This window comes from Protopterus annectens, chromosome 12.part0, assembly GCF_019279795.1.
Source record: "Protopterus annectens isolate FY-2018-M chromosome 12.part0, PAN1.0, whole genome shotgun sequence".
NCBI classification, from domain to species: Eukaryota; Metazoa; Chordata; order Ceratodontiformes; family Protopteridae; genus Protopterus; species Protopterus annectens.
Genome location: NC_056746.1, coordinates 236,381,724 through 236,404,348, shown reverse-complemented (window position 1 = coordinate 236,404,348; position 22,625 = coordinate 236,381,724). Strand labels below are relative to the sequence as shown.

The 22,625-nt window shown below is 38.1% G+C and overlaps 1 protein-coding gene across 1 annotated transcript in view; it reads right to left on the bottom strand.

The window, feature by feature from the left end:
* The window catches only part of LOC122816478 (ADP-ribosylation factor-binding protein GGA1-like), a 1,452,484-nt gene that overhangs the window by 204,758 nt on the left and 1,225,101 nt on the right, over positions 1-22,625 (bottom strand). Inside the window, exon 15 of the mRNA XM_044089299.1 lies at positions 1,734-1,903. Coding sequence (XP_043945234.1) covers positions 1,734-1,903 — 170 coding nt within the window. The remainder of the gene's footprint in view (positions 1-1,733; positions 1,904-22,625) is intronic.

Below are 22,625 nucleotides of genomic sequence, written 5' to 3'. Positions count from 1 at the left end.
GCTGAAGAATCGGTGTCAGCCTTTCCCAGGAGTATCTATGAAGTTGTATAAATACTTATCTCAAAGTGTGGGGGTGTGTCATCTACCTGGGCAGGGACACGAAGCACTGGTGGGACAGAGAGGGTACTGGAGGTTAGCTTGCCAGCTAGGCTGAGATCTGGACCCTATAGCTGTGCCAGTGAGGAGTCTTATTGGGGACCTGGGGAGCAAGGGAGCAACCAGCCCCAGACTGACTGTGTTCTCTGTGCGCACTTAAGGGAAATTGTACTGTACTGTGTATATGTTATCCTTTCCTCTTCTATGAGACGACCTCCCTGGTGTTAGTGGTGAGGATCGAGGCTCCTTGATTGCTGGGCCAGGGCACGGTCGTCACAAGGGGTTATAATCAGAATGAGCTGGAAGGGATTAGAAATGAAGTAGTCTCATTGAGAGGAAGAAAGGCTAGGCCATATTTGTCTAATAATGATGATGTGGATGTAATCTGACCCCCTCCTGATAATACCTTGAGATACCTAATGACTTATAGCAGAGTAAGTAAACCTGTTGAACAAGTTATCAGGAACAACTGGCATATTTTAAAAGCAATACCTGGCCATTAAAAATAGCTTCCTGACAAACCATGTTTCACTTATAGGAATTGTAACAGCTTGAAAAAGTGTTTATGCTACAAGGATTTTACTTTAAATAGGGCAGGTTCTATCACTTATAATAAAAAAGGCACCTATCCTTGCTACAATTGTACTTGTTGTTCTAGTATAATTATATTAACTGAATTCATTCATCCATTGAATGGTAGAAAGTTTATTTTTCATTGCACAGCTGCAGGTAATACTACACATGTGATTTATCTGACGTTATGCCAACAATGCCCTTGTTTTTATGTTGGTAAATCTGCAAGAAGGCTACAAGACAGGATTGTAGAGCATAGGTCAGAGATATGGAGGAAGGCTGTCACCAACGTTTTAGCCCAACACGTACAGGAGACTGATGATTCACATCAATTCCTGTTTTGTGTAATAGATGTTTTAATTTCAAGTATTAGACATGGTGACCTGATAAATAGATTAGACACCAGAGAATATGAGTGGATTATCCACTTACAAGCGGACTGTCACCCAGGTTTGAATAAACAGGTTACACTGGAACCTATATTAAAAAGAAGCAGCAGCAAATCCACTAAACAACAGGAATCTATGTATAAACTGAAGTAATCTATGTGATGCAATGTGTTCTTTAATGTATGGAATATTGCTTTAAAAAGTTCCTTTTGGAACCATTAATTGATAAATTAATTGTTAATGCTTGATAAGTTAGGGCTGTGTCACGTGATCTGAATTTTTTAGTATAAAGGATGTTACTTTCTATTATGAATTTTATTAACAATAAAAGCTTTGTTATTTTATTAAAAGGGTTTGTACAACGCTGTGGAGTTTGCTTTTTCTTCTCTGCTTGGACATTTGCTTGTCGACTCCACTTTATCATTTGGCTCACTTTCTTGTTTTTCTGATTAAGGAATAGAATATCATGCAGCAATTATCAGACATGTAACATCTAGGACAGATAATTATACTTTAAGACAAAGCACAATTTTTTTGAGTCATGCTCTTTTTGATAGACATTACTATATTTACTTCTGTTTCTATAAAAAAGTTGGCCTCAGATAAAAAAAAAAAAAAAACCTTAGGACACTAAAAGATGTACACCTCTCTGCTGATATACACATTATGGCTCACCTTTGGCACAGCAGCTTGGAAAATAATATCTTTAGTTGGATGTGGTGATGTACTAAGCATAGACACCACTGCTACTAGAACATCAGGCCTTCCTGGAGGGCTGTTCTTGGAGAAATGGAGCATCACTCGAAAACCATTTTTATCATAGACTGTTACCGGAAGAATAGTATCTGTAAATGGACAACAAAAAAATGTATGGCTCAAAAAGAACAACGTACAGTGCACTTACAGTAAAATGACTGAATTGCAACAGAGCAAGCATGGTGATTTATTACTACCTGTATTATGACCAGAAACACAGGATGCAAATCACTGGATATACACAGTTATTTTACATAAAGTAAATCCCAGCACAGCACATGAAAAATATCTTAAAACACTAAACCACACCATATCTATGTGTTAATAGTACACAAATTGCTCAATTTCCTGACAAAAATGTTGAATTTCTATTTAGTAGCAGGGTAATAATTCAATGTACAAATTATAAACAAGATAAATGTTTATGTTTTTAAATTTAATTATACGAGTACTGTTATACATAAATGTGTTAAAGCAATCTACAGACTGTTAATGAAATCACTTTAATTATCTCTAATATACAGCTGTAGCTCTCCAAAACACTGCAATACATTACATAACAGGGCAGTCTTTGATCCGGCCCTGATGTAAATGCTGCACATTTGTAAATCAAACTGGGTCACTTGCTCCAGGGATCTTAACCTAGCCTCTGACATGAACAGGTCATCTCCCAGAGAATGACGCTTCTCTGGAGCAAGCTTTTGATTTACATGAAACACAGACCATCCCTGACCCTCTTCAAACACAACCTAGATCAATGGATGGGTGACCACAGTTTCAGTCCTGGGGTGGTGCTCATGTCCCTCCCGGACAGGGGGAGTTGGTATTAACTACCATATGCCCTTTCCTCTGCGAACTTCACTCACCTAACCACCAACAAATGGGGCTACTTGAGATAAGTATGGCTAGGCTCATAAGGGCACTAGAGCCGTTACCTAGTAACCTCCTATGAACCTATGAACACAAATTGACAGTGCTTAGCAGAGAAAATGCGTCTTACAATTGATGCAGCAAATCACTACACTGAAATAACTATTTTCCCCATCTAAATTTTCATATTTTATTACCTTTCCCTGTGTTTTCAATTACATCTTTTAATCTCTGCCTCACAATTTTTCATTTATCTTTATATGACTTTAACCTTCTTATAATATGACCCTTTCTTTTTAATTGGGATGCAAATCATGCATTAACTGATGGTGTGGCATGTGACTGAGGTTTCTATTTAAGAATTTTTGGATAGATTTGAACTGCTTTAAGTCTTCAAAGATAAATTGCTGAACCACTAGACTCAATAAAGTTTAACAATGACTTATGTGGTTTACACAATAAAATATGAAAATGCTCTGGAAGTAATATGTGCCAACATAAATGAGTTAAAATGTACTAACCCCCATTCAATTGTCAATAACATTTAAAATGTACAATATAGAATCTTCAGTATTTTCTTGAGGATGTTTTTATGATGTTATTAGATGCAACTGTATTATTAAAATTTCTTCTAATTTTATTACAGCCTGGTGGTGGCGTAGAAGGACAAAGCCCTGACTACTGCTCAGGCAATCCAATCTGGACAAGTGGTTCAAGCAATTGATGGTGCTGACAAGGAGGATTGACAGTGTCTGTTCTGGGGGAAGGTAGGTGATTTTCAACTAGCTATGCATACCATTCCCGTGTCATGGAAGGAAGGGCTCATGAGCACTAAAAAGCAGGACCTGATGTAGGAAGCGTCATGCACAGTGGCTGCCCAAACTGATGATGGTACCTCCTGTCTTGCAATTGAAGAAGCGCACGTGGACATGCAGGGAAAGTTGGCATGGGAGGAGTTAGGGCTGAACATCAAGGCTTTACATCATCAATTTTATGTATCTACTTACATGAGTGCTGTTATGCATACATATTTCTATACACTTAGCAATCAACATCCAACCTACTTAATCAGAGAATTCATAAAAATTACCAAAGCTCAGCACTTAAACTCTGTATGAAACCTTAATTGTAGATACTCAGCAACACCAGCAAACAGAGGTTTACATATCACATAAAAAAACTTATTTTTTACATTTTTGGTATTTTTTATATATAACATATTCATGAATTATTCTTTTTTAAGTTAACAGTTTTATAGTTTTAACATGCACACATTTTGCAATATATGTATGTGGTTTGCATTGTATTTGGACTCGTGTCTTTAAATTTTAATTGCAGTTAATTCTTGTCTGGTATAAAAGAAATGAGCTGTAATGTGGTTTTATCTGATGAAGTCTTGTACACAAAACGAAAGCGCTTATACAAGTTGATTAAAGTGTTTATTACCTTTGTGAGTTTGGACCTCTGTTTGCTGGTGTTGCTGAGTATCTACAATTGAGTATCTACAATTATTCATTATTTTTAATTGGTTTTGTGATATTTTACCTGGGTCCTATCGCTCACTTTTGGTGCTGGTATAATTTTCACCTTTGTCATGGAAAACAAATCTAATGACTCTACACTTATTGAAGAGGATGATTTATTTGGCTCAGACTGTATTGCTAAAACTCAGCATGAAATTTGTAAGGTCCGCGAGGAGGTTTCTGCCTTGAAAGGGGACCTTACAAGGTTGATTGAACTATTCAGTCAAAGTGAACGGGTGAGCGGAACTACTACGCACTTTATGCAATCAAGGGTGGTTTCACCTTTAAACGAGCAAGTTGCAGAATTGCCGACCACGTCATCTCCACGCTCTAAATTGACGAGCTATGGTGGGGGAAAGATGGTATCCACTGGCGTCCAGTGAGCAGCATTGAGCAACAAACGACAAGGATATTCTACTACAAGAGCATTATCCTCTGGTCATCAAGTGCCCGAGGGAGGCAACGAGTTAGTAGCATGCCAATGTTGTAAAAACACTAAAGGTACTGTTCACTTTGTAAACCATGACTGTGATGAAAGCACACGTGCTAGGGACACCAGGTTTAACCATGGTGAAATGGTGTCTTTCAGCGATATTTTCGATAAAAACTTTGAATTTGACTTTGTAACTACTGTGAACGGTGGTTCTGATGTACAAGGGCTTCATTATGATGAAGCACCAACTTTAAAAGCCAGGATATACATGTTTGAAAAAAAAGCTTTTTAAGCTTAAATGCGTACAGATTGACAACAGATACCTACATTGTTGCCTTAAATTTAAAGTGGTCCCACATGGATTAAGAATTTACAAATACCCTTTTGGCATAGCTTATAATGAAGAGGTTATGAAAGAATCCCATTCCTTTTTTGATGAATGTGGACTGGGCCTTATAAGTAAATTGATTAAACACAATGACATAGCTTTGGCTGTTTTGTACAAGCAAGTGGAAAAGTTGAATGATGATATTTTAGAAGACTTGTTATTTGCTGAATATGAACGGTTATATAAAAAGTTCTGTATAGGACTAATAAAAGAATTAACAATATATTTCTTAGGAAACAGAAAAAGTTCGCCAAGGACAAACAACAATATGCTGAAGCGTTAGTGTACCCAGGTCCATATAAAAATAATTCCTATAATAAAAGTAGAAATAATAATGATAGGGCAGGGATTTCCACAGAAGTAAGGGATACAGTTTGGTAGAGATGAGAGGGTTAATTTTACCCCAACTAGGCTGCTTGATGAATTGGATTAATTTATTGAACACAACAGTCATTTTTAGCAGTAAGGAGGTCAGAAAGACTGGCCAGCAAAACCAGACACTTTCCAGACCCAGAACATCTTCAAGCTTACACGAATATGGGGGAAAATCAGGGGTGGAAAAAAGTCGGAAAGAAATTGAAATAGTTTTTGTAGAAAATACTGATGGAATAGTAAGTGAATACAAAGGATTTAAGATCTTTAACTACACATCTTTAACACTCAACAAGGAATACTTTAACCTTTTTTCAAAAGGTTTTAAGTTTGTGTCTTCAGGTTACGGTGATATAACAAATATTCTAGATGACTTTAAACTATATCTTAGAAAATTGAGTCTGCGTATGTTTTTTAAAAAAATCTGAAAATGTAGAAAGTCATGACCATATTGGACTAACTAGGAATAGCCCTATTAACCCTCCCCTACAGCAGGCTTTAATGTTGTTTGAAAAGTGTGTTACTGAAGAAATATATGAAGCATTTAAAAGAAACGGGGTCACTTTTGAACCTCACAATTTAGATATAGGGGAAAAGATGTTATTTAATGAATTGAAGTTTCAAACTAAATTTCAAATTATGAAGCCTGATAAGGGGGGGTGGTGTGGTGATTTATGGAACTGAAGAATATAATAATGCAATAACAGAAATTTTGCTTGACACTAATACTTATTCCCCAGTATCCAAGAATGAAATTACTAGAGCGTATGGTAGAATTGATTCTTTACCAGAGGAATATTTGCTAGAAAATCGGACAGATGGTAAAACATACTACTACCTTAAGCAAATGAACCCCATTATTCCTAATATTTTTGGGGTACCAAAGGTACACAAATGTGTTAAGGAGCCTCCTTTTAGACCTATTGTGTCAGCCAGGAATTCGAAAACTCATCCATTAGCAGTATATGTTGACCACTGTACCAAGGAAATTATAGTTAAGACAGATCATTTAATAAAAGACTTGTCGGAATGTTTGAGTAAATTAACTATGGATGTATGGAAAAAGAGCTATAGTTTTCTTACCATAGACGTCAAGGATTTATTTACTAGTATTCCGAGACATGAGGGACATGAATTCTTCAGTGAGAGCATCAACAAATATTCTAGTATGTCCAATGATCAAATTCACTTGATCCCTGAATTAATGGAAGTGGTATTAGATAATAATTACATATGTTTTCAGGATGAACACTACCAACAAATTAGTGGGGTAGTGATGGGGGCAGCTTGTGCCCCCATCTATTCAAACTTGGTCATGTTGGAGTGGGAGCATAGATATGTTTTCAACAGCCCTTACTTTAATAACAATATACATCTTTACCTGAGATTTTTGGACAATATATTTGTTTTATGGGAAGAAAGTCAGGACACAGTGGAAATATTTATGCAATATCTTAACGGATGTACCTCCTTTTTCAAATTTACACACACATGAGATGAAAACAGCATTAACTATCTTGACACCACCATTTTTCAAACTAGTGATGGGTTTAAATCCAAAATTTTCAGGAAAAGTACATGGTGTAATAGTTATTTGCACTATACAAGTAATCACCCCATGTTTCAGAAGAAAAGTCTTGTTAAAGGTCAGGCAGTTCATATTGCAAGAATGACCTCAGAAAAAGCTGACTTAAAGGGGGAACTCAACCTCCTTGGTGAAATGTTTAAGGAGAGGGAGTACCCAACGGAGTTGGTTCAGGGTGTGTTACATGAAATATACAAAGGGTGGGGTACTAAATACAAGGCCTTACTGGGTAAAGCCTTGGATAAACCTGTTAAAAGAAAGGATGACAATAAATTTCAAAGGGCTTGTGTTACAGAATTTAATAATTTTTCTGATATATTCACTGACATTATAAGGACCAAATGGAGCATGTTAATAACTAGTAAGGAATTGTATGAAGTAGTGGGGAATGAACCCATATTTTCCTTTAAAACAGGAAAGAATTTTAAAAGAATATTTGAACAAACGGAGACATCCAAGAGTTTTATATGTGAGGCAACTAGTTCCTGTGGTAACTGTAAGCAGTGTTCACATATTATTAAGGAAGACAGTATACGTATACAGAATGGTATGAATAGTATAGTGAGGATCTGTAAGGGTAACCGTAACACCAAAATGATTGTGTACTTGGCTATTTGTGAGAGGTGCCCTGCATTCTACATAGGCAAGACGGAGAGGGCCTTGAAAGAAAGAATGTATGAGCACTTTAATGATATAAGGATTAAAAAGGAGACTAGTGCGTTGTACAAACATTCTATTGAATGTTCTTCTCCTTTTTTCAGTGGTTTTAAATTTGGGATTATTGATGTTGTGAGGATTAATCCCAGGGGGTGTGTAAAAAAATGTATGACTTAATAGGGAAATAGGGAATTAAAGTGGCAGCTTAGGCTTAAATCTAATATTTTTCCTGGTTGAATATATTACTATCAAACCTGTGTTAATAGCCAAAGCAACAAAAATTTAAATTAAATTTATATATTTTACATATCACATAATAAAACCCCCTTATTTTTTACATTTTTGGTATTTTTTATATATAACACATTTATGAAGTATTCTTTTTTAAGTTTACAGTTTTATAGTTTTAACATGCACACATTTTGCAATATATGTATGTGGTTTGCATTGTATTTGGACTTGTGTCTTTAAATTTTAATTGCAGTTAATTCTTGTCTGGTATAAAAGAAATGAGTTGTAATGTGATTTTATCTGATGAAGTCTTGTACACAAGATGAAAGCGCTTATACAAGTTGATTAAAGTGTTTATTACCTTTGTGAGGTTGGACCTTTGTTTGCTGGTGTTGCTGAGTATCTACAATTATTAATTATTTTTCACTTGTTCTGTATGAAACCTTACCAACTTCAACAAAGACACTTTCATTAAGACTCTGAAACATTTCAATTGGACCTAACTAAAAAAACTCCCACTAGATTACGATGTCTCATATCTCAATATCTCTTTTTTGTAAATTTTAAACCAACAGGCACCTCTGTGATATGAGTCAAACTGATAACTCCACCCTGGTTAGCTCAAAAAACATTAATGAAAAACAGGGATAGTGTTTGGAATAAATGATACAACAACAAAAAACAAAACAAATACCAATCACCACCACCTAAGAAACTTTACAAAAAAACATGTTCTAGACATGGATCTAGCCCATGAGTTTAAGTTTAGAGTTATTGGTGTAGTGCATAAGAACGTCGGAGGAAGTGATGTTAACAATATTTTAGAAACAAGTAAATAAAAGGGGATTGTCAGATTAAAAGATGATGTGTATCCTGGACTAAATAGTGCCATTAGTATTAAACCTACATTAGCTAGGAAGCAAATGCAGTATCATTGAAATTCTTTTAAATGTTTATTAATATAGTTTTATTATTAACATTTTATAATTGGATGGCTGTGTCATATGTTCTATTTGATTTTACTATAAATTAAGTTGTAATTAAGATAATTGTTAGCACTGATGAAGGGTAGAACCCAAAAGCTTTTTGTGTGCTTACATCAATAAAAGAATGAGTGTGTCTATCTTGGTATTTGTTTCTTTATAATAGACATTAGCTCCATTTCAGTTTAGTTAACTGCAGTGTTCTTTTTGTTTTTGTTTAAAAAAAAAAAAAAACAGTTCATTACAAGAACCTCATAATCCAAAAATATGGATAATCTTTACATTGTATCAATACATAAAGGCGGTACCTCCACTGAATTTTCAAACTACCAAACTATCGCAACACTCCTTTCACTCTCTAAAGTGTTAGAAAGAAGTATCCATCATCAAACCCTAAACCTTCTGCCAAAAGAATACCCCCCCCCCCACAGCACTGTAACTGACATACTACACTTTCTAGATATACTCAGGCAAGACAAAATATGGGTAACCCTGTCTCCACCCTATTTCTGGACGTTTCAAAGATGCTTGATTCCTTATGTCACCCACTTCTCCTCAACAAGTCCTCATGACTAGGGCAGCACCCTTAACTGACTTTCTAATTACCTTAACAGCCTTACACTATCTGTCAGATGGCAGGAGTCCTACTCTACTCCCTTGCTAGTGCAAACAGGATTGCCATAAAACTCAAGACTATGACCCCTCCTATTTAATATATTAAAAAGTGAAATGCACAAGGCAGCAAAACATGCAACAATCATATAATATGCTGACAACTCGTCTCTTGTTTGCTCAGCTACAACACTTTACCATCTCCAAACAATTAACCAAGACTCCTTCTCCTCTATTGAGACCTGTCTACAACAATTTCAGATATACTTGAATCCCCCCAAATCTTCTCAAATGGCTTTTTATCTCTTATTAAAGTGAGTTTATTGCACTGCTACCAGATTGTTCTTTTATCAGCTTACATATCTGCATGAATATAGATGCATATTGCACTACTTTAACTCCAACATTTTTTGATGCTCTTTACTGTTTATTAATGTTACATTTAAACTGATAATTTACTGCTCCAGTGACATTCTGTAATATGAACTAATATCATTTCTTAGAACTTTAAATCAGTAATAATAAAGTAGGACTGGTGATTGCACCAGAACAGGAGGGAAGAAGGGAAACCCTAGACTGATACTCAGCTGTTCTCTTCACCACTGTAATTCACATCTGATCAAGTGCAGTACCAGTTACTGAGATTCCAGAGAATGTAGGTGCTGGGTCCTACAATGCCAGACATACCACTGATTATTCTACATGTGAAGATGGGACAGTTGTACCATGAGAACCATGGACACCACACATTCTAGAATTTTTAGGAATTCTCTTGCTGAGGTGAAGTTCTTCCTGGAGAATTTCTGAAACACCATGTGGTAAGACAGGACCTTGTCTTCTGTAAGAAGTCTTTGTGAGGGTGTCAGGCACAACTTTCAATGGTTCAGCTTAAACATTAACTGAAAGAGTAAGATCAAGACCTTATCTAACAATTCCAAACACCTGGATACAGACTCTGGACAGATCAGCTAATCATCCAAGTAAGAGAAAAGACGAATATTAAGAGTCTGACAGTGAGCTACCACTGGAGCAAGGCATTTGTTAAATGCTTGAAGTGACATGACTAGACCAAAGGACAATGCATTGAACTGCAAAACTGACACAACAAATCTCAGATATCTCCTGAAGCATGAAAAAGCATAGAAGATGATACACATCCTTCACTTCTAGGGTCACCATGAAGCAGTGGTCCAGCAGAAGAGGAAGCACTGTTTGCATTTTGAGAATGGTGGGCATCTTAAACTTGAGGATCTTGACAAAGTATTCAGAAAGGATAGATCCAAGTCTGTACTAAACCAGCAAAATTCTGGAGTAAGAAACATCCATTCTCTCCACTGGGGGGGGGGGGGCTAATTCTATGACTCCTGAGTCTAGCATTAGGATGGATTTGGATGTTCCTACCACTTCTAACCTCTTCCAATGAAGTACAGCACCCATTTGTCAGTAACCACTGATGGCAAAGCCATCTTATTGAAAACTAACTGCTGAGTCAGGGTATACAGAGAGGAACTTGAGAATGATAGGTGCAATGCCAAGGAAAGTCATAAGTTGGAAATAGTATCCTTTAAGGGAAAGGATCTACTCTCATTAGGTATGGCAGAAATCTCATTCTTTCTTTTTTTCTAGATATCTTGTTAGTTGTACAGCTGGGATTCCTGATGGTTAGACCAATGAAAATTATCTTGCTAACTGGTGGGAAACTTGAATAAATTGACACCCCCTGCATCATTTTACCTCTGTCATCCCAATGGTTAGGGATATGATCAGCTGCTGTAGCAAAACACACAATCAGACTCAAGTGAGCCATTCAAAATATCACTTTTTTAAGTTCATCAAAAAGATTCTGTCTGGTTATCCAGTCATATCTCACTATCACAATTGATGTCACTGCATATCTTAAAACAATGTCCACCCCATCCAAGTAGCTTATATCATTTACAGACACTTAAGAAATATTGGAAACAATACCTTTCCCATAGACCTTTGCTCAACAATTACCTATGCAAGGGACTTCCATGATGGTTGCACACTGATCAACAGCATAACTTTAGCTTTCCAGTGTGAAAACACAAATTGAGAAAAAGGAGTGACATTGAATTTTTTTTTTGGTAAAATTCAGTTACTGGCTAGTAAATTGTACTGCCTGGATGCCAGCAAAGAAGAAATTTGGAAAACCTGAAAGAAAATCAATCAAAAAAGGTAAAGAGAAAACACTGGGAAAAATTCTGCAGTGGTTCAGTAAAAAGCAGTTCAAGCTTCAGCTTTTGTTCAAGAGATGGCTTCCAGTAATTACAAGAAAAAATAAATAAATCAAATGTACTCAGAGGTGATTAAAATAAATGAAACATTGATTGAAGGGATATATCAATTCAAACAACAAAAGGATGGAAAAATAGAGGAAGCTTTAACAAGCCATTTAGACGAACTGATACAACTGCAAAAGTCAGAGGCTGACATGAAGAAAGAGCTGGCTGAATATGAGGTTTCTTAGGAGCAACTGTTTAAAAATATAGTAGCAGGGATCATGGCATGCACAGAAAACCTGAGGTTTCAAGCTATAACACAGAAACTGGAAGAAACAGACAGTATTACTTTTATGAAAGCACAATAAGCAACTGGACTGGTACTCCACAGCAGAATTTGTTAATTGACAGGGCACATTGAGTGTATCCTCCAAACCTGGCCATAAGAAAGCAGCCTAGATCTATAATACAATCATACCAGCACAAAACTGTGGCAGAAGGGTAAAGTATTAACAACTGGATATGGCAGAGTATTTGTAGAAAATGTTTATTCACTCTACGCCATGTAGAAAAGAAGCAAATTTATCACAGCAATCAAGGAATGATTAGAGACAGATGTAAGATTCAAGCTGCTGTAACCAGCTGTCTTTAAAGTGTTTTTTCCTGCAGGATCAAAGTCAAGAGTGCACTGATTATATTGTATATAGACTTAGGATATTTTCTATCTTTATTTTACAAGGATAAATGTTTAGATTACTTCATTTGGCTTAAGCTGTAAATGGGTGCTTTTGTAAGCAAGTAGTCTTAAAAATAAGACAAAGTGATGAAAGCCCTGACAATGCCAACCTTCGTACAACTGCAAAAAAATATTAGCTTATCTGTTTTCTACTGGTAAATGTTCAGCGAAGACAAGATGTCTGCAGCTGAGGGCAGCTGTGCATTTTTTTCTGAGTAAAATTTATAAAGACTCATTGCTGAGTATGTTTCCATGGTGACAAGCTGTCTGCAGGTGCAAGCAGTTTATCTTGAGAATTCTGTGTATTCTTTGCTGAGGAAATTGCAAATTTTAAAGGTACAATGGCAAGAAATTCAGTGGCAAAATTAAGTCTGAAATTATGGGAAGTGAAAAAAGTTAACAAGCTCCCTAGCAGCCTTAATACTTTAATGCATTTAAAAGAACAGTGTACACCTAAGTTCTGTTTAAAGACAGCAAGTGCACTCTTTCTTAAGGCTAAAAGTTAATGTTTCCTGAAAGAATACACACTGTTTTTCATATCTGGGAGAGGAAGGCAGATAAGAAAAAAACTGACAGCAATCAGTGTAAGTGGCAGCACATGCTGTCGCATGCACTTTACCATGGATAACCTTAATTTTAGGTTAGATAATGCCTGTAGGTGCAGCTGTCAATTTGGGGCAATTATTCCCTTCTGGAGAGTTAAACTTCATGTTATGAAGATGTACATAGTTCTGTGTGTTTATTTCAAGTTACTAGGGGATTGAGGTATTTTGTATGTAGTTTTTTGTTTAAGGGTTTTCATTCAAACAAAATGTCTTGAAAAATGTGGCATAGGTTCAAAGGGAGATGAAAAGAAAGGACAGTTGTGTAAAATCTTACCATACCAGTATCTATATAGAAGGGATGTCCCACCCAGGGCAGTGAGATGCTCAACCAGTATACAAAAGCCTAAAAAGGATCTTGTATGTGCCACACATCACATTTATTCTCCCCCACAAATGAACCCAAAACTGAACTGTCCCAGAAAAGAACAGTCTCCATATGACAAAGGAGTCCATGCACATCCAGAAAAAAAAATTCAGGACAAACAAGAGGGGGTTGGGGGGAGGGAGAAAATACTGCAACAGTGAAGAGAAGGACATTGTCTGTTATGGTAAGATTTTACACAGCTGTACTATGTCCTTCTATATCACTGTTGCAGTGTTCTACACAGAAGGGAAAAACTCAAGAAACAGAATGGGAAGTGGAAACTGACAAGACCCCTCAACAAACCCACATAAAATGATTTCAACAAAACCTGCTCTTGCCCTAGAAACCATATCCAACTTATAGTATTTAGTAAAGGTATGCACTGAAGACCAAGTAGCAGCTTCAAAGATGGAATTGGTATCCAACCCCTTGTAGAAGGCACCAAAAAAGGCAGCATCCCTAGTGGAATGAGGTCTAACAGAAGTAGACAGAGACTTGCCATGAAATAAATAACAAAATTAAATGGCCTTAGATATCCAGGAGGAGGCAGTTTGTTTAGAAACAGCCAAACTCAAAGACCTGCAATGAAATAAAACAAAAAGTTGATCAGACTTCAAAGAGTCCTAGTTTTATCTAAATAGCATCTGAGCTGTGTGTGCAAATCCGAGTTAAGCAGAGCCCTATCACTAGCAGACTGAGGAGAAGGGAAAAATGAAGGGAATTGTACCAACTGATTCAAGGACAACCCATTTACTACCCTGGGCATAAAAGACGGATTAGTACAAAAGGACACCATGTCCCTGTGGAAAAAATGAAAAGGAGGAATGGCCATAATGGGCTGGAGCTCAAAACCCCCCTGAGCAGAAGTAACAGCCAGCAACAAAGCAGTCTTCCAAGTACAATGTTGCAAAGAAGCAGAATCTGCAGGTTCAAAAGGAGTCTGAGTCCAGTTTTCCAAAACAAATTACATCCCCAAGGAGAAATTAGTTTTTTGGTGGCCTAATATGCGGAACGCCTTTAAGAAATTGACCTCAAAACCAGAAGTCAAAGGAGGATTCAAGGGCAGACAAGCAGAAATGGCTGACAGATGGGTCTTCACAGAAGAACAGGCCAAGCCAGACTGCAGCAACTCATACAAATAAGAGAGGACCAGAGGGACCCCCAATAACAAAAGGTCCTGGTTATGAGCATGGCACCAGACTGAAAATCTTTCCCATTTGGACATATAAGATTTTCTGTTTGAGGGTTTCCTTGACTCCTGTAAAACCCTGAGCATGTCCTTAAAAAACAAGTGCCCCAAAAGGGATCAAAACCCTATCATCCACAAAGTCAGTTGCAGAGTAGACAAGTGGGGATGGATAAGAGACACATTGTCCTGTGTGAGGAGATCCAACTAGTGAGGTAACTTGCGATGACTGCCCCTGCATTAAGAGGGAGAACCAGTGCTGTCTCACCCAAAAGGGAGTCACTAGCATGTTTCTTGGGGAGTCTAGCTGAATCTTCTGCAGGACTCTTGGAAGTAGAGGAAGAGGAAGGAAAGCATAAAGAAACAACCGTTCCAAGGAAAGGAAATGGCATCCATCTTCCACGCCAGATGCCATAGCACTCTGGAACAGAAGTGAGGAAGTTGCCTGTTCAGAGGTGAGGCAAAAAGATCTACCTGAGGAAAACCCCACAAATAGACAATGTTCAGAGACACATCCCTGCGAAGCATCCACTTATAAGCCTGTGTTTTGGATCTGTTCAGAGAGTCTGCCACTAGATTGTGCTCTGAAAGAATGTACACTGCCTGAAGAGTTAAATCATAACTGAGAGCCACTTCCTAAGCCTAAAGTGCCATCCTGCAGAGGAGGTAAGATTTTGTGCCTCTCTGCTTGTTGACATACCACATCACTGTAGTGTTGCCTGTGTACACCTTCAAGGGGCCTGGAGAGAACATGGGGTGAAAAGCCTGAAGGGCCAGAATCATAACTCTCATCTCTTTGATGTTGATATGGTCTGACTTCTGATGGAAGAGTAAAGACCCTGAACTTTCAGGTGACCAATAGAAGCCCCCCACTCCATGTCTGAGGTACTGGTGAACAGCTCTTGAGAACGGACTGGAGGTTGAAATGGTTGGCCTCTGTTGAGAGCGAACTGCTGAATCCACCACTTGAATTCCTTCTTCAGACAGGGAAGGAGAAGTACACTGAAATCCAGAGGGTGACGATGCTGTAGCCAAACTGATCTGAAGTACCACTGAAACTTCTACATATGCAGCCTGGCAGGAGGAAGCACTGGTAGATAAGACAGCATGAATCCGAGAGCCCAAAGAAACTCCCTGGCTACCATGGCAGTCAGAGGAAGAATGACAATACGTTTGAAGGTAGAAGACAGGCCAAAATTGGCACCGTCTGAGTCCTGCATCCCAGATACACATGATCCTGACAAGGAGTGAGGATAGACTTTTGGAAGTTGATAGTAAACTCTAGACTTTGAAGAAGAGAGATGGTGAAGCAGATCCTGTAGCAATCGACTGCCTGAAGCAACAATTCATCCATATAAGGAAAAATCTCAATGTCTTGGAGCCTGCAGAAAGCAATCACATGAGCTAGGCATTTTGTGAATACCATTAGGGCAGTAGAGAGCAAAAGGGCAAAGCAGAGAACTGAAAATGGGAGGAAGACACAGAGAAACATAAAAATATCCTGGAAACAGGGTGAATTGGGATACAAAGATAAACATCTTTCAGATCCAAGAACACCAGGAAAGCCTGGGGTAATAAAAGAGGAAACAGAGTTTGAAGAGTGAGCATCTGAAAAGAAGGAATCTCAAGAAAGGTGTTGAGCTGAGATAGATCCAAAATAGGTCTCCAAGTGCCCTTCTTTCGAGGAACCAGGAACATCCTGTAGTAAAAACCCCTTCCCACTTGGGAACAGGAGACAGGTTGAATGGTTTCTTCTTTCAACAGGGACCCTAGGACCTCCAGGAAATGAGGAATTTGCTCTAGAGGAGGTTGAGGAATCCCTGAAAAAGGAGTGAGAGATTTCCATACCATGAAGTAACCTTGACGGACGACAGACAGAAGCCAACAGTCTGAAGTGATAAGATGTCAATTTGGAAGACAAAGGGGGAAACGAAGGGACAAAGGAACCTGGTCTAAAAGAAGGGGAGGGGCAAACTGTCAAAGAAAAGCAGGCTTATCAGTTAAAGGAGCCTTATGGGCCACAGAAGTCTGAGAAGCCTTAGCAGAAGGGGCCCACCTCCCACTCTTCCTGCCCTTAGAGGCCTGGTGGGGTTGCCTGCAAACAAAATCAAACCTAGAAGGATAATTCCTCTGAAACTTAGAGACAGGAGAGACAAAACTATGTTTAAGGTCTTGCAAGGCTTTGCTTTTCTCCTGTAGAGACTTAAATATGTCAGCAGCAGCAGTCCCAAAAAGATGTGTATTATTCAAAGAAGCATTCAACACCTTGGCCTTAATGTCCTTAGGTAGAGACTGGAGATGAAGCCAAGACTAATGCCTCATGCCTAATGCCTCATGAGGGACCCAAAAGCTGCAGTCCTAGAAGAGGTGTCAGCATCATCATAGCTATTACAGTTAACAGAGTGGCAAGCCACTTGAGAAGCAGAACCTAAAAAAGATAAGGCAGAGGATTTGCCTCCAGAATCAGGGAGATCAGGCATAACTGACAAGCCTGAGCAAGCAAGGCCAGAGCATACCTGATCATGTGGGTCTGGTAATTAATAGCCCTAAAGGCCAAAGTAGAAGAAATGTAAACTTTCTTACCAATCCTCTTCATTGCCCTGCTATCTTTATTACAAGACAAAAGGTTGGAAGATGGCAAAAGTTTAAAAGGTTTGTCAGAAGAGACTGACACCACAGCAGGATCGGCAGAAGGACATTTAAATAAAAATTGAAAATCCTCAGGAACCTTATAGAACACATCAGGTTTCTTAGTAGCAGGAGGCTGAGAATCAGGAGTCTTGGCAACAGCAATCAAAGTAAATAACAAGGCAGCCAACAGAGGAGGAACTGTCAATTGTTTAGGAGTATCCACTTGAAGCAACTCATAGTATCTTCTCTGAATATCAGATACTTGAGAAGAATCCTACTTAAAGAATTCCATTGTCATAGCAACTGTGCCCCCAAATGAAAATTCCTCGAAAGGATACTCAGGGCCAACAGACTCATCCTAATCAGAATCATAAGGCAAAGGTGAAGGCATCTGTGAAAAATAGGACAAAGACCCCTCACCACACACTGAATCCTCATCTGAGGAATCTGGTAATGTAAGCTATTTAGAAGGGGTAGAGGACCAAGGAGGAGAGGGTAATGAAACTTTCTGAGGAGGCTTTAGGGCCATTAAGGCAGAAAACAAGCCCTGAATACACTTTTGTCATTCCCTCTGAGGTTCCTTTGTCTGTTCTTAGAAGGGACATCAGCCCTAACAAATAACAGAGGTTCTGACCCTTGGCGAGATCGAGAAGAGAAACCAGAACTTTCTCCCTGATCAATATCTGCAAAATCCCCCTAGGACCTCCCTAGATAATCAATTGTGGTCCCCCCTTGACATCCAGTGCAGATGCCTGTAAAGCTTCAGAGGATGTGCAAAAAGATGGATCCATGCTGGTGTCCGGTGGGGTCATGGCACAGGAATCTGATGTAGACACCGAATGATCCACAAAGCTATTATCTGCTTCTAGAGCGATGTCTGTGGAGGCTGGATAGCTAAAGAATCCAGCCAGGACTTCTTGGCGTTCTTTTTACATAGCAAGAGTATCTCAGGGTTAAAGGATTCTGCCTTGGTACCAGGGGCTAACTGTTTAAGCCACTGGTTCTCAAAATAAATGGCCAGGGAAGACAAACAGCTTCTGAGTACCTTAGGCACAAATGCCCTACAGATGCTATAAGATGTATGGTCGTGGAAAACACCCAAACAAAAAAGACACTGTTCGTGATGATTCTTATGGGGAATCTGTATCCCACACTTCCATTTTCCCCTCTTGGATGACATGAGCTCTAGATAGTAAAATAAAATACAAGACCAAGAAAATTAAAAAAAAAAACAATGGGGTGCTTATCTGGTGTTGCTAAATATTCAGAACAGCAACAAAGCATTCAGAACAATTGTCAAAACAGCATTTGAACTGGTGGCAAAGAAGTTATGGGTAGTTGAATCTTTACATCCCTTTTATGCCCTACATTCTGTGTAGGGAGTAAAAATGTGATTACGGTACCTACAAGATATTTTTTAAGCTTTTGCATACTGGCTGAGCATCAGGCTGCCCTAGGCGGCACATCCCCTCTGTGTAGAATACTGCAACAGTGATATAGATGGACATACAATTGTACAAAAGATCAGTCTTCCAAACATTGGTACATGCATTTAACACAAAAGCTGGAAATAAACAGTCAAAAAAAACTGTCATGTATAATAGGTGAGAACAATAGCTTTTTATCATGACGGCTATGCTATCCATATTATCCGGGAATGTGAATGGCCTTACAGGTATAGACAAAAAGGAAAGACTATTGAATTATATTAAGAAATGCAGAGTGTAAATAGCAATACTGCAGGAGACACATTTGGAAAGAAATGAGCATGTGAATCTGTCAAAGACAGGATTTCGGAATGGATATTGTGCAGAATATCAGGGACAGAGGAAAAGGGGAGTAATTATACTAATTGCTAGACAGGCTTCAATAGTGATAGGTGAGGAGGAAAAAGACAAAAATCATAGATTTTTGATAGTAAGGGACTAATAGCAAGGCAAGAGGATTACAATGGCATGTATTTTTATTCCACTGAAAACTACTATTATGGAGTTTAAGAAAACTTTGGGAGAAATAATCAGCTTTCAGCAGGGAATATTATTTATAGGTGGGGATTGGAATTTGATTTGCAATAATGGGGATGTACCAGGGGCACCTACAAGGGACAATATAACAAAAGATGGCAGATTTCTTAAGAAATGTATGAACATATTTGGTGTGTAGGATGTGAATTCAGTAATAGAAACTCAGACAGAATTTATATATTATTCCCCAATGTACAATGACTGGGCTAGGCTAGACGGAAATTATATTTTACAGGAACATGCGCATTTAACTGAAAGCTTTGACATACATCCAATAACTATTTCTGATCATACACCAGTAAAAATGCAGAGTAATGAAGTAACACATACAGTGGATATAAAAAGTTCACACATCACTGTTAAAATGCCAGGCTTTTGTGATACAAAAAAATGAGACCACAATAAATCATTTCAAAATTTTTCCCACCTTTAATGTGACCTACCTGTACAATTCAATTGAAAAGTAAATCTGTTAGGAGGAAAATATGAAAAATAAAAAAACGTACAATAAGCTGGTTGCATAAGTGTGCACCCCCTTAAAGTAATACTTTGTTGAAGCACTTTTTGATTTAATTACAACATTCAGTCTTCTTGGGTGCACATCTGCAATCAATTAAAGAAACTCTGACTAACCCCAAGTAAAGTTCAGCTGTCCTAGTAGGATTTTCCTGACATTTACCCAGTTGCCTGCTACAGCAAAAGCCATCGTTCACAGACAGCTTACAAAGCATCAAAGGGATCTCATTGTTGAAAGGTTTTAGTCAGCAGAAGGGTACAGAAAAATTTTCACAGCATTTGATATGCCATGGAACACAGTGAAGACAGTCATCAAAAAGTGGAGAAAATATGTGACAACAGTGATGTTGCAAAGAACTGGATGTCCCTCCAAAATTGATGAAAAAACAAGAAGAAAACTGGTCAGGGAGGCTGCAAAGCGACCTACAACAACACTGAAGAAGCTGCAGGAATTTCTGGCAAATTCTGGTTGTGTACTACATGTGACAACAATCTCCTGTATTCTCCATATGCCTGAACTATGGGGGTAGGGTTGCAAGATGGAAGCCTTTTCTTACACAGAAAAACATCCAGGCCTGGCTATAATTTGCAAAACAATACATCGTCTCCCAAAAGCATGTGGGAAAATGTGTTATGGTCTGATGAGACCAAGTTTGAACTTTTTGGCCACAATTCCAAAAGGTATGTTTGGTGCAAAAACAACTCTTCCCATCACCAACAGAACACCATCCTCATGGTGAAGCATGGTGGTGGCAGTATCATGCTTTGGGGTTGCTTTTCTTCAGCTGGAACTGGGGCTTTAGTCAAGGTGAAGGGAATTAGGAACAGGTCTAAATACCAGTCACTTTTGGCCCAAAACCTTCAGGTGTCTACTATAAAGTTGAAGATGAAGAGGAATTTTACCTTTCAACACGACAATGAGCCAAGCATACATCTAGATCAACAAAAGAATGGCTTCACCAGAAGAAAATTAAAGTTTTGGAATGGCCCAGCCAGAGCCCAGACCTAAATCCAATATAAAATCTGTGGGGTGACAAGAGATGCCCTCGCAATCTGACAGATTTGGAGCGTTTTTGCAAGGAAGAGTGGGTAAATATTGCTAAGTCAAGATGTGCCATACTAATAGACTCCTACCCAAGAAGACTGAATGCTGTAATTAAATCAAAAGGTGCTTCAACAAAGTATTAGTTTAAGGGTATGCACACTTATGCAACCAGCTTTTTGTATGTTTTTTATTTTTTTATATTTTTTCCCCTAACAGATTTGTTTGTTTTTCAATTGAATTGTACAGGTTATAGGTCACATTAAAGGTGGGAAACGTTTTGAAATGATTTATTGTGGTCTCATTTTTTATATCACAAAAACCTGGCATTTTAACAGGGGTGTATAAACTTTTTATATCCACTGTACCTGTTAAAAAGAGAGGAATTTAAAGAAAGGGCAATGAAAATCATTAAAAGTTTTTAGCTAAGATAGAAATATTTCCATAAGTTACACAGTGACTGGGATAAAACGAAAATTGAGTTTAAAAATATGGTCAAAATAAAAGAAAAAGAGATATGGTTAAGAAGTTATAGAAATCCCCTAGAGGGGCTGACAAAAGTTAAAGTATTGTAGAATAAGGGGAATCTCACAGAATAAGAAGAGGAGCAAATGCAGAGTGCTAAAGAGAAAATAAGGGAGTATCCAGATAATATACATGAGCTTCAAAAGATTGCAGTTAGGCAACTATTTTTTTGATAACAGCTCCAGAGCACAAACATTTTTAGTACATAGAGAAGCTAACCAGTGATCTAGTACAGGTTTTAAAGATATTCCGGAAATTTTAGGAATATTTGTATAAAGCAGAGAAATCTGGAAATCAAGAAAGAGTACAAATGGAAACATTTATGGAAGACCTAATTATGCCAAGGTTAGCGGTAGATGAGGTTCAACAACTAACAGTTAAGATAGGAAGTGATTAGATAAAAACAGTTTTATATAATCAGTCTTCAGGAAAGTCTACAAGAACAGATAGTATTCCTGTGGAAGTTTAGAAATTGGGGGGGGGGGGGCAGTATCTGGGTCTATCAAGTCAGGGGGCAAGAAAATGAAAGTTATGCACTTACCATAACATTAAATCTGTGTTGTCATATTCTTCCCATTCCTCAACAGATAGGTCTCGGATTCGATCTCAGATCTGGCTTCAGCCACTTCAAAGCTTTGGATTGGTTCTCAGGCTCCTCCCGCCACCAATAATCCCCATGCATAGAATCAGCTACCTCACAGGAAAATGGGAAAAGAACATCAGATCCAGCTAGCTCAAAACGAAAAACTGGCTGCACGGTCAGCCGAATAAAACAGATGGACACATCTCACTATTCTCCCTCCATATAGTAATCTAAAGACTATTTCTGTACAGATAGTATACTGAGCAATGTACTGAATAAAATGACAATTTCAGCAACACAGTTCCAAGCTCAAAATACATGTGGAAAGGTCCTCTAATTTTGAAAAAAAGGCTATTTCTGTCAAAATGGATACAGCCTAAAGTAGTGTTAGACACAACTACAAACCACATTACTGAACCATGTGAAAGCCTACCTACCCTTCCACTCTACCTACTACACCACTTATCACCTTACTATTTTCATATTACCCCACCAACTCTACATACCCTCCCCAATAATAAAAAACAATAATGACTTCACTAACAAAAAACTCAAGTCTACAACTCCTACTATATTCTATATCCATCTCTACCCTAGTACTACTAGCATCCATTACCAGATATCAAGTCCAACTTCAACAAAACCTAATAATTCCAAAACAATCTACATCCATTAACTATACACCCACCTATGCCTACACTC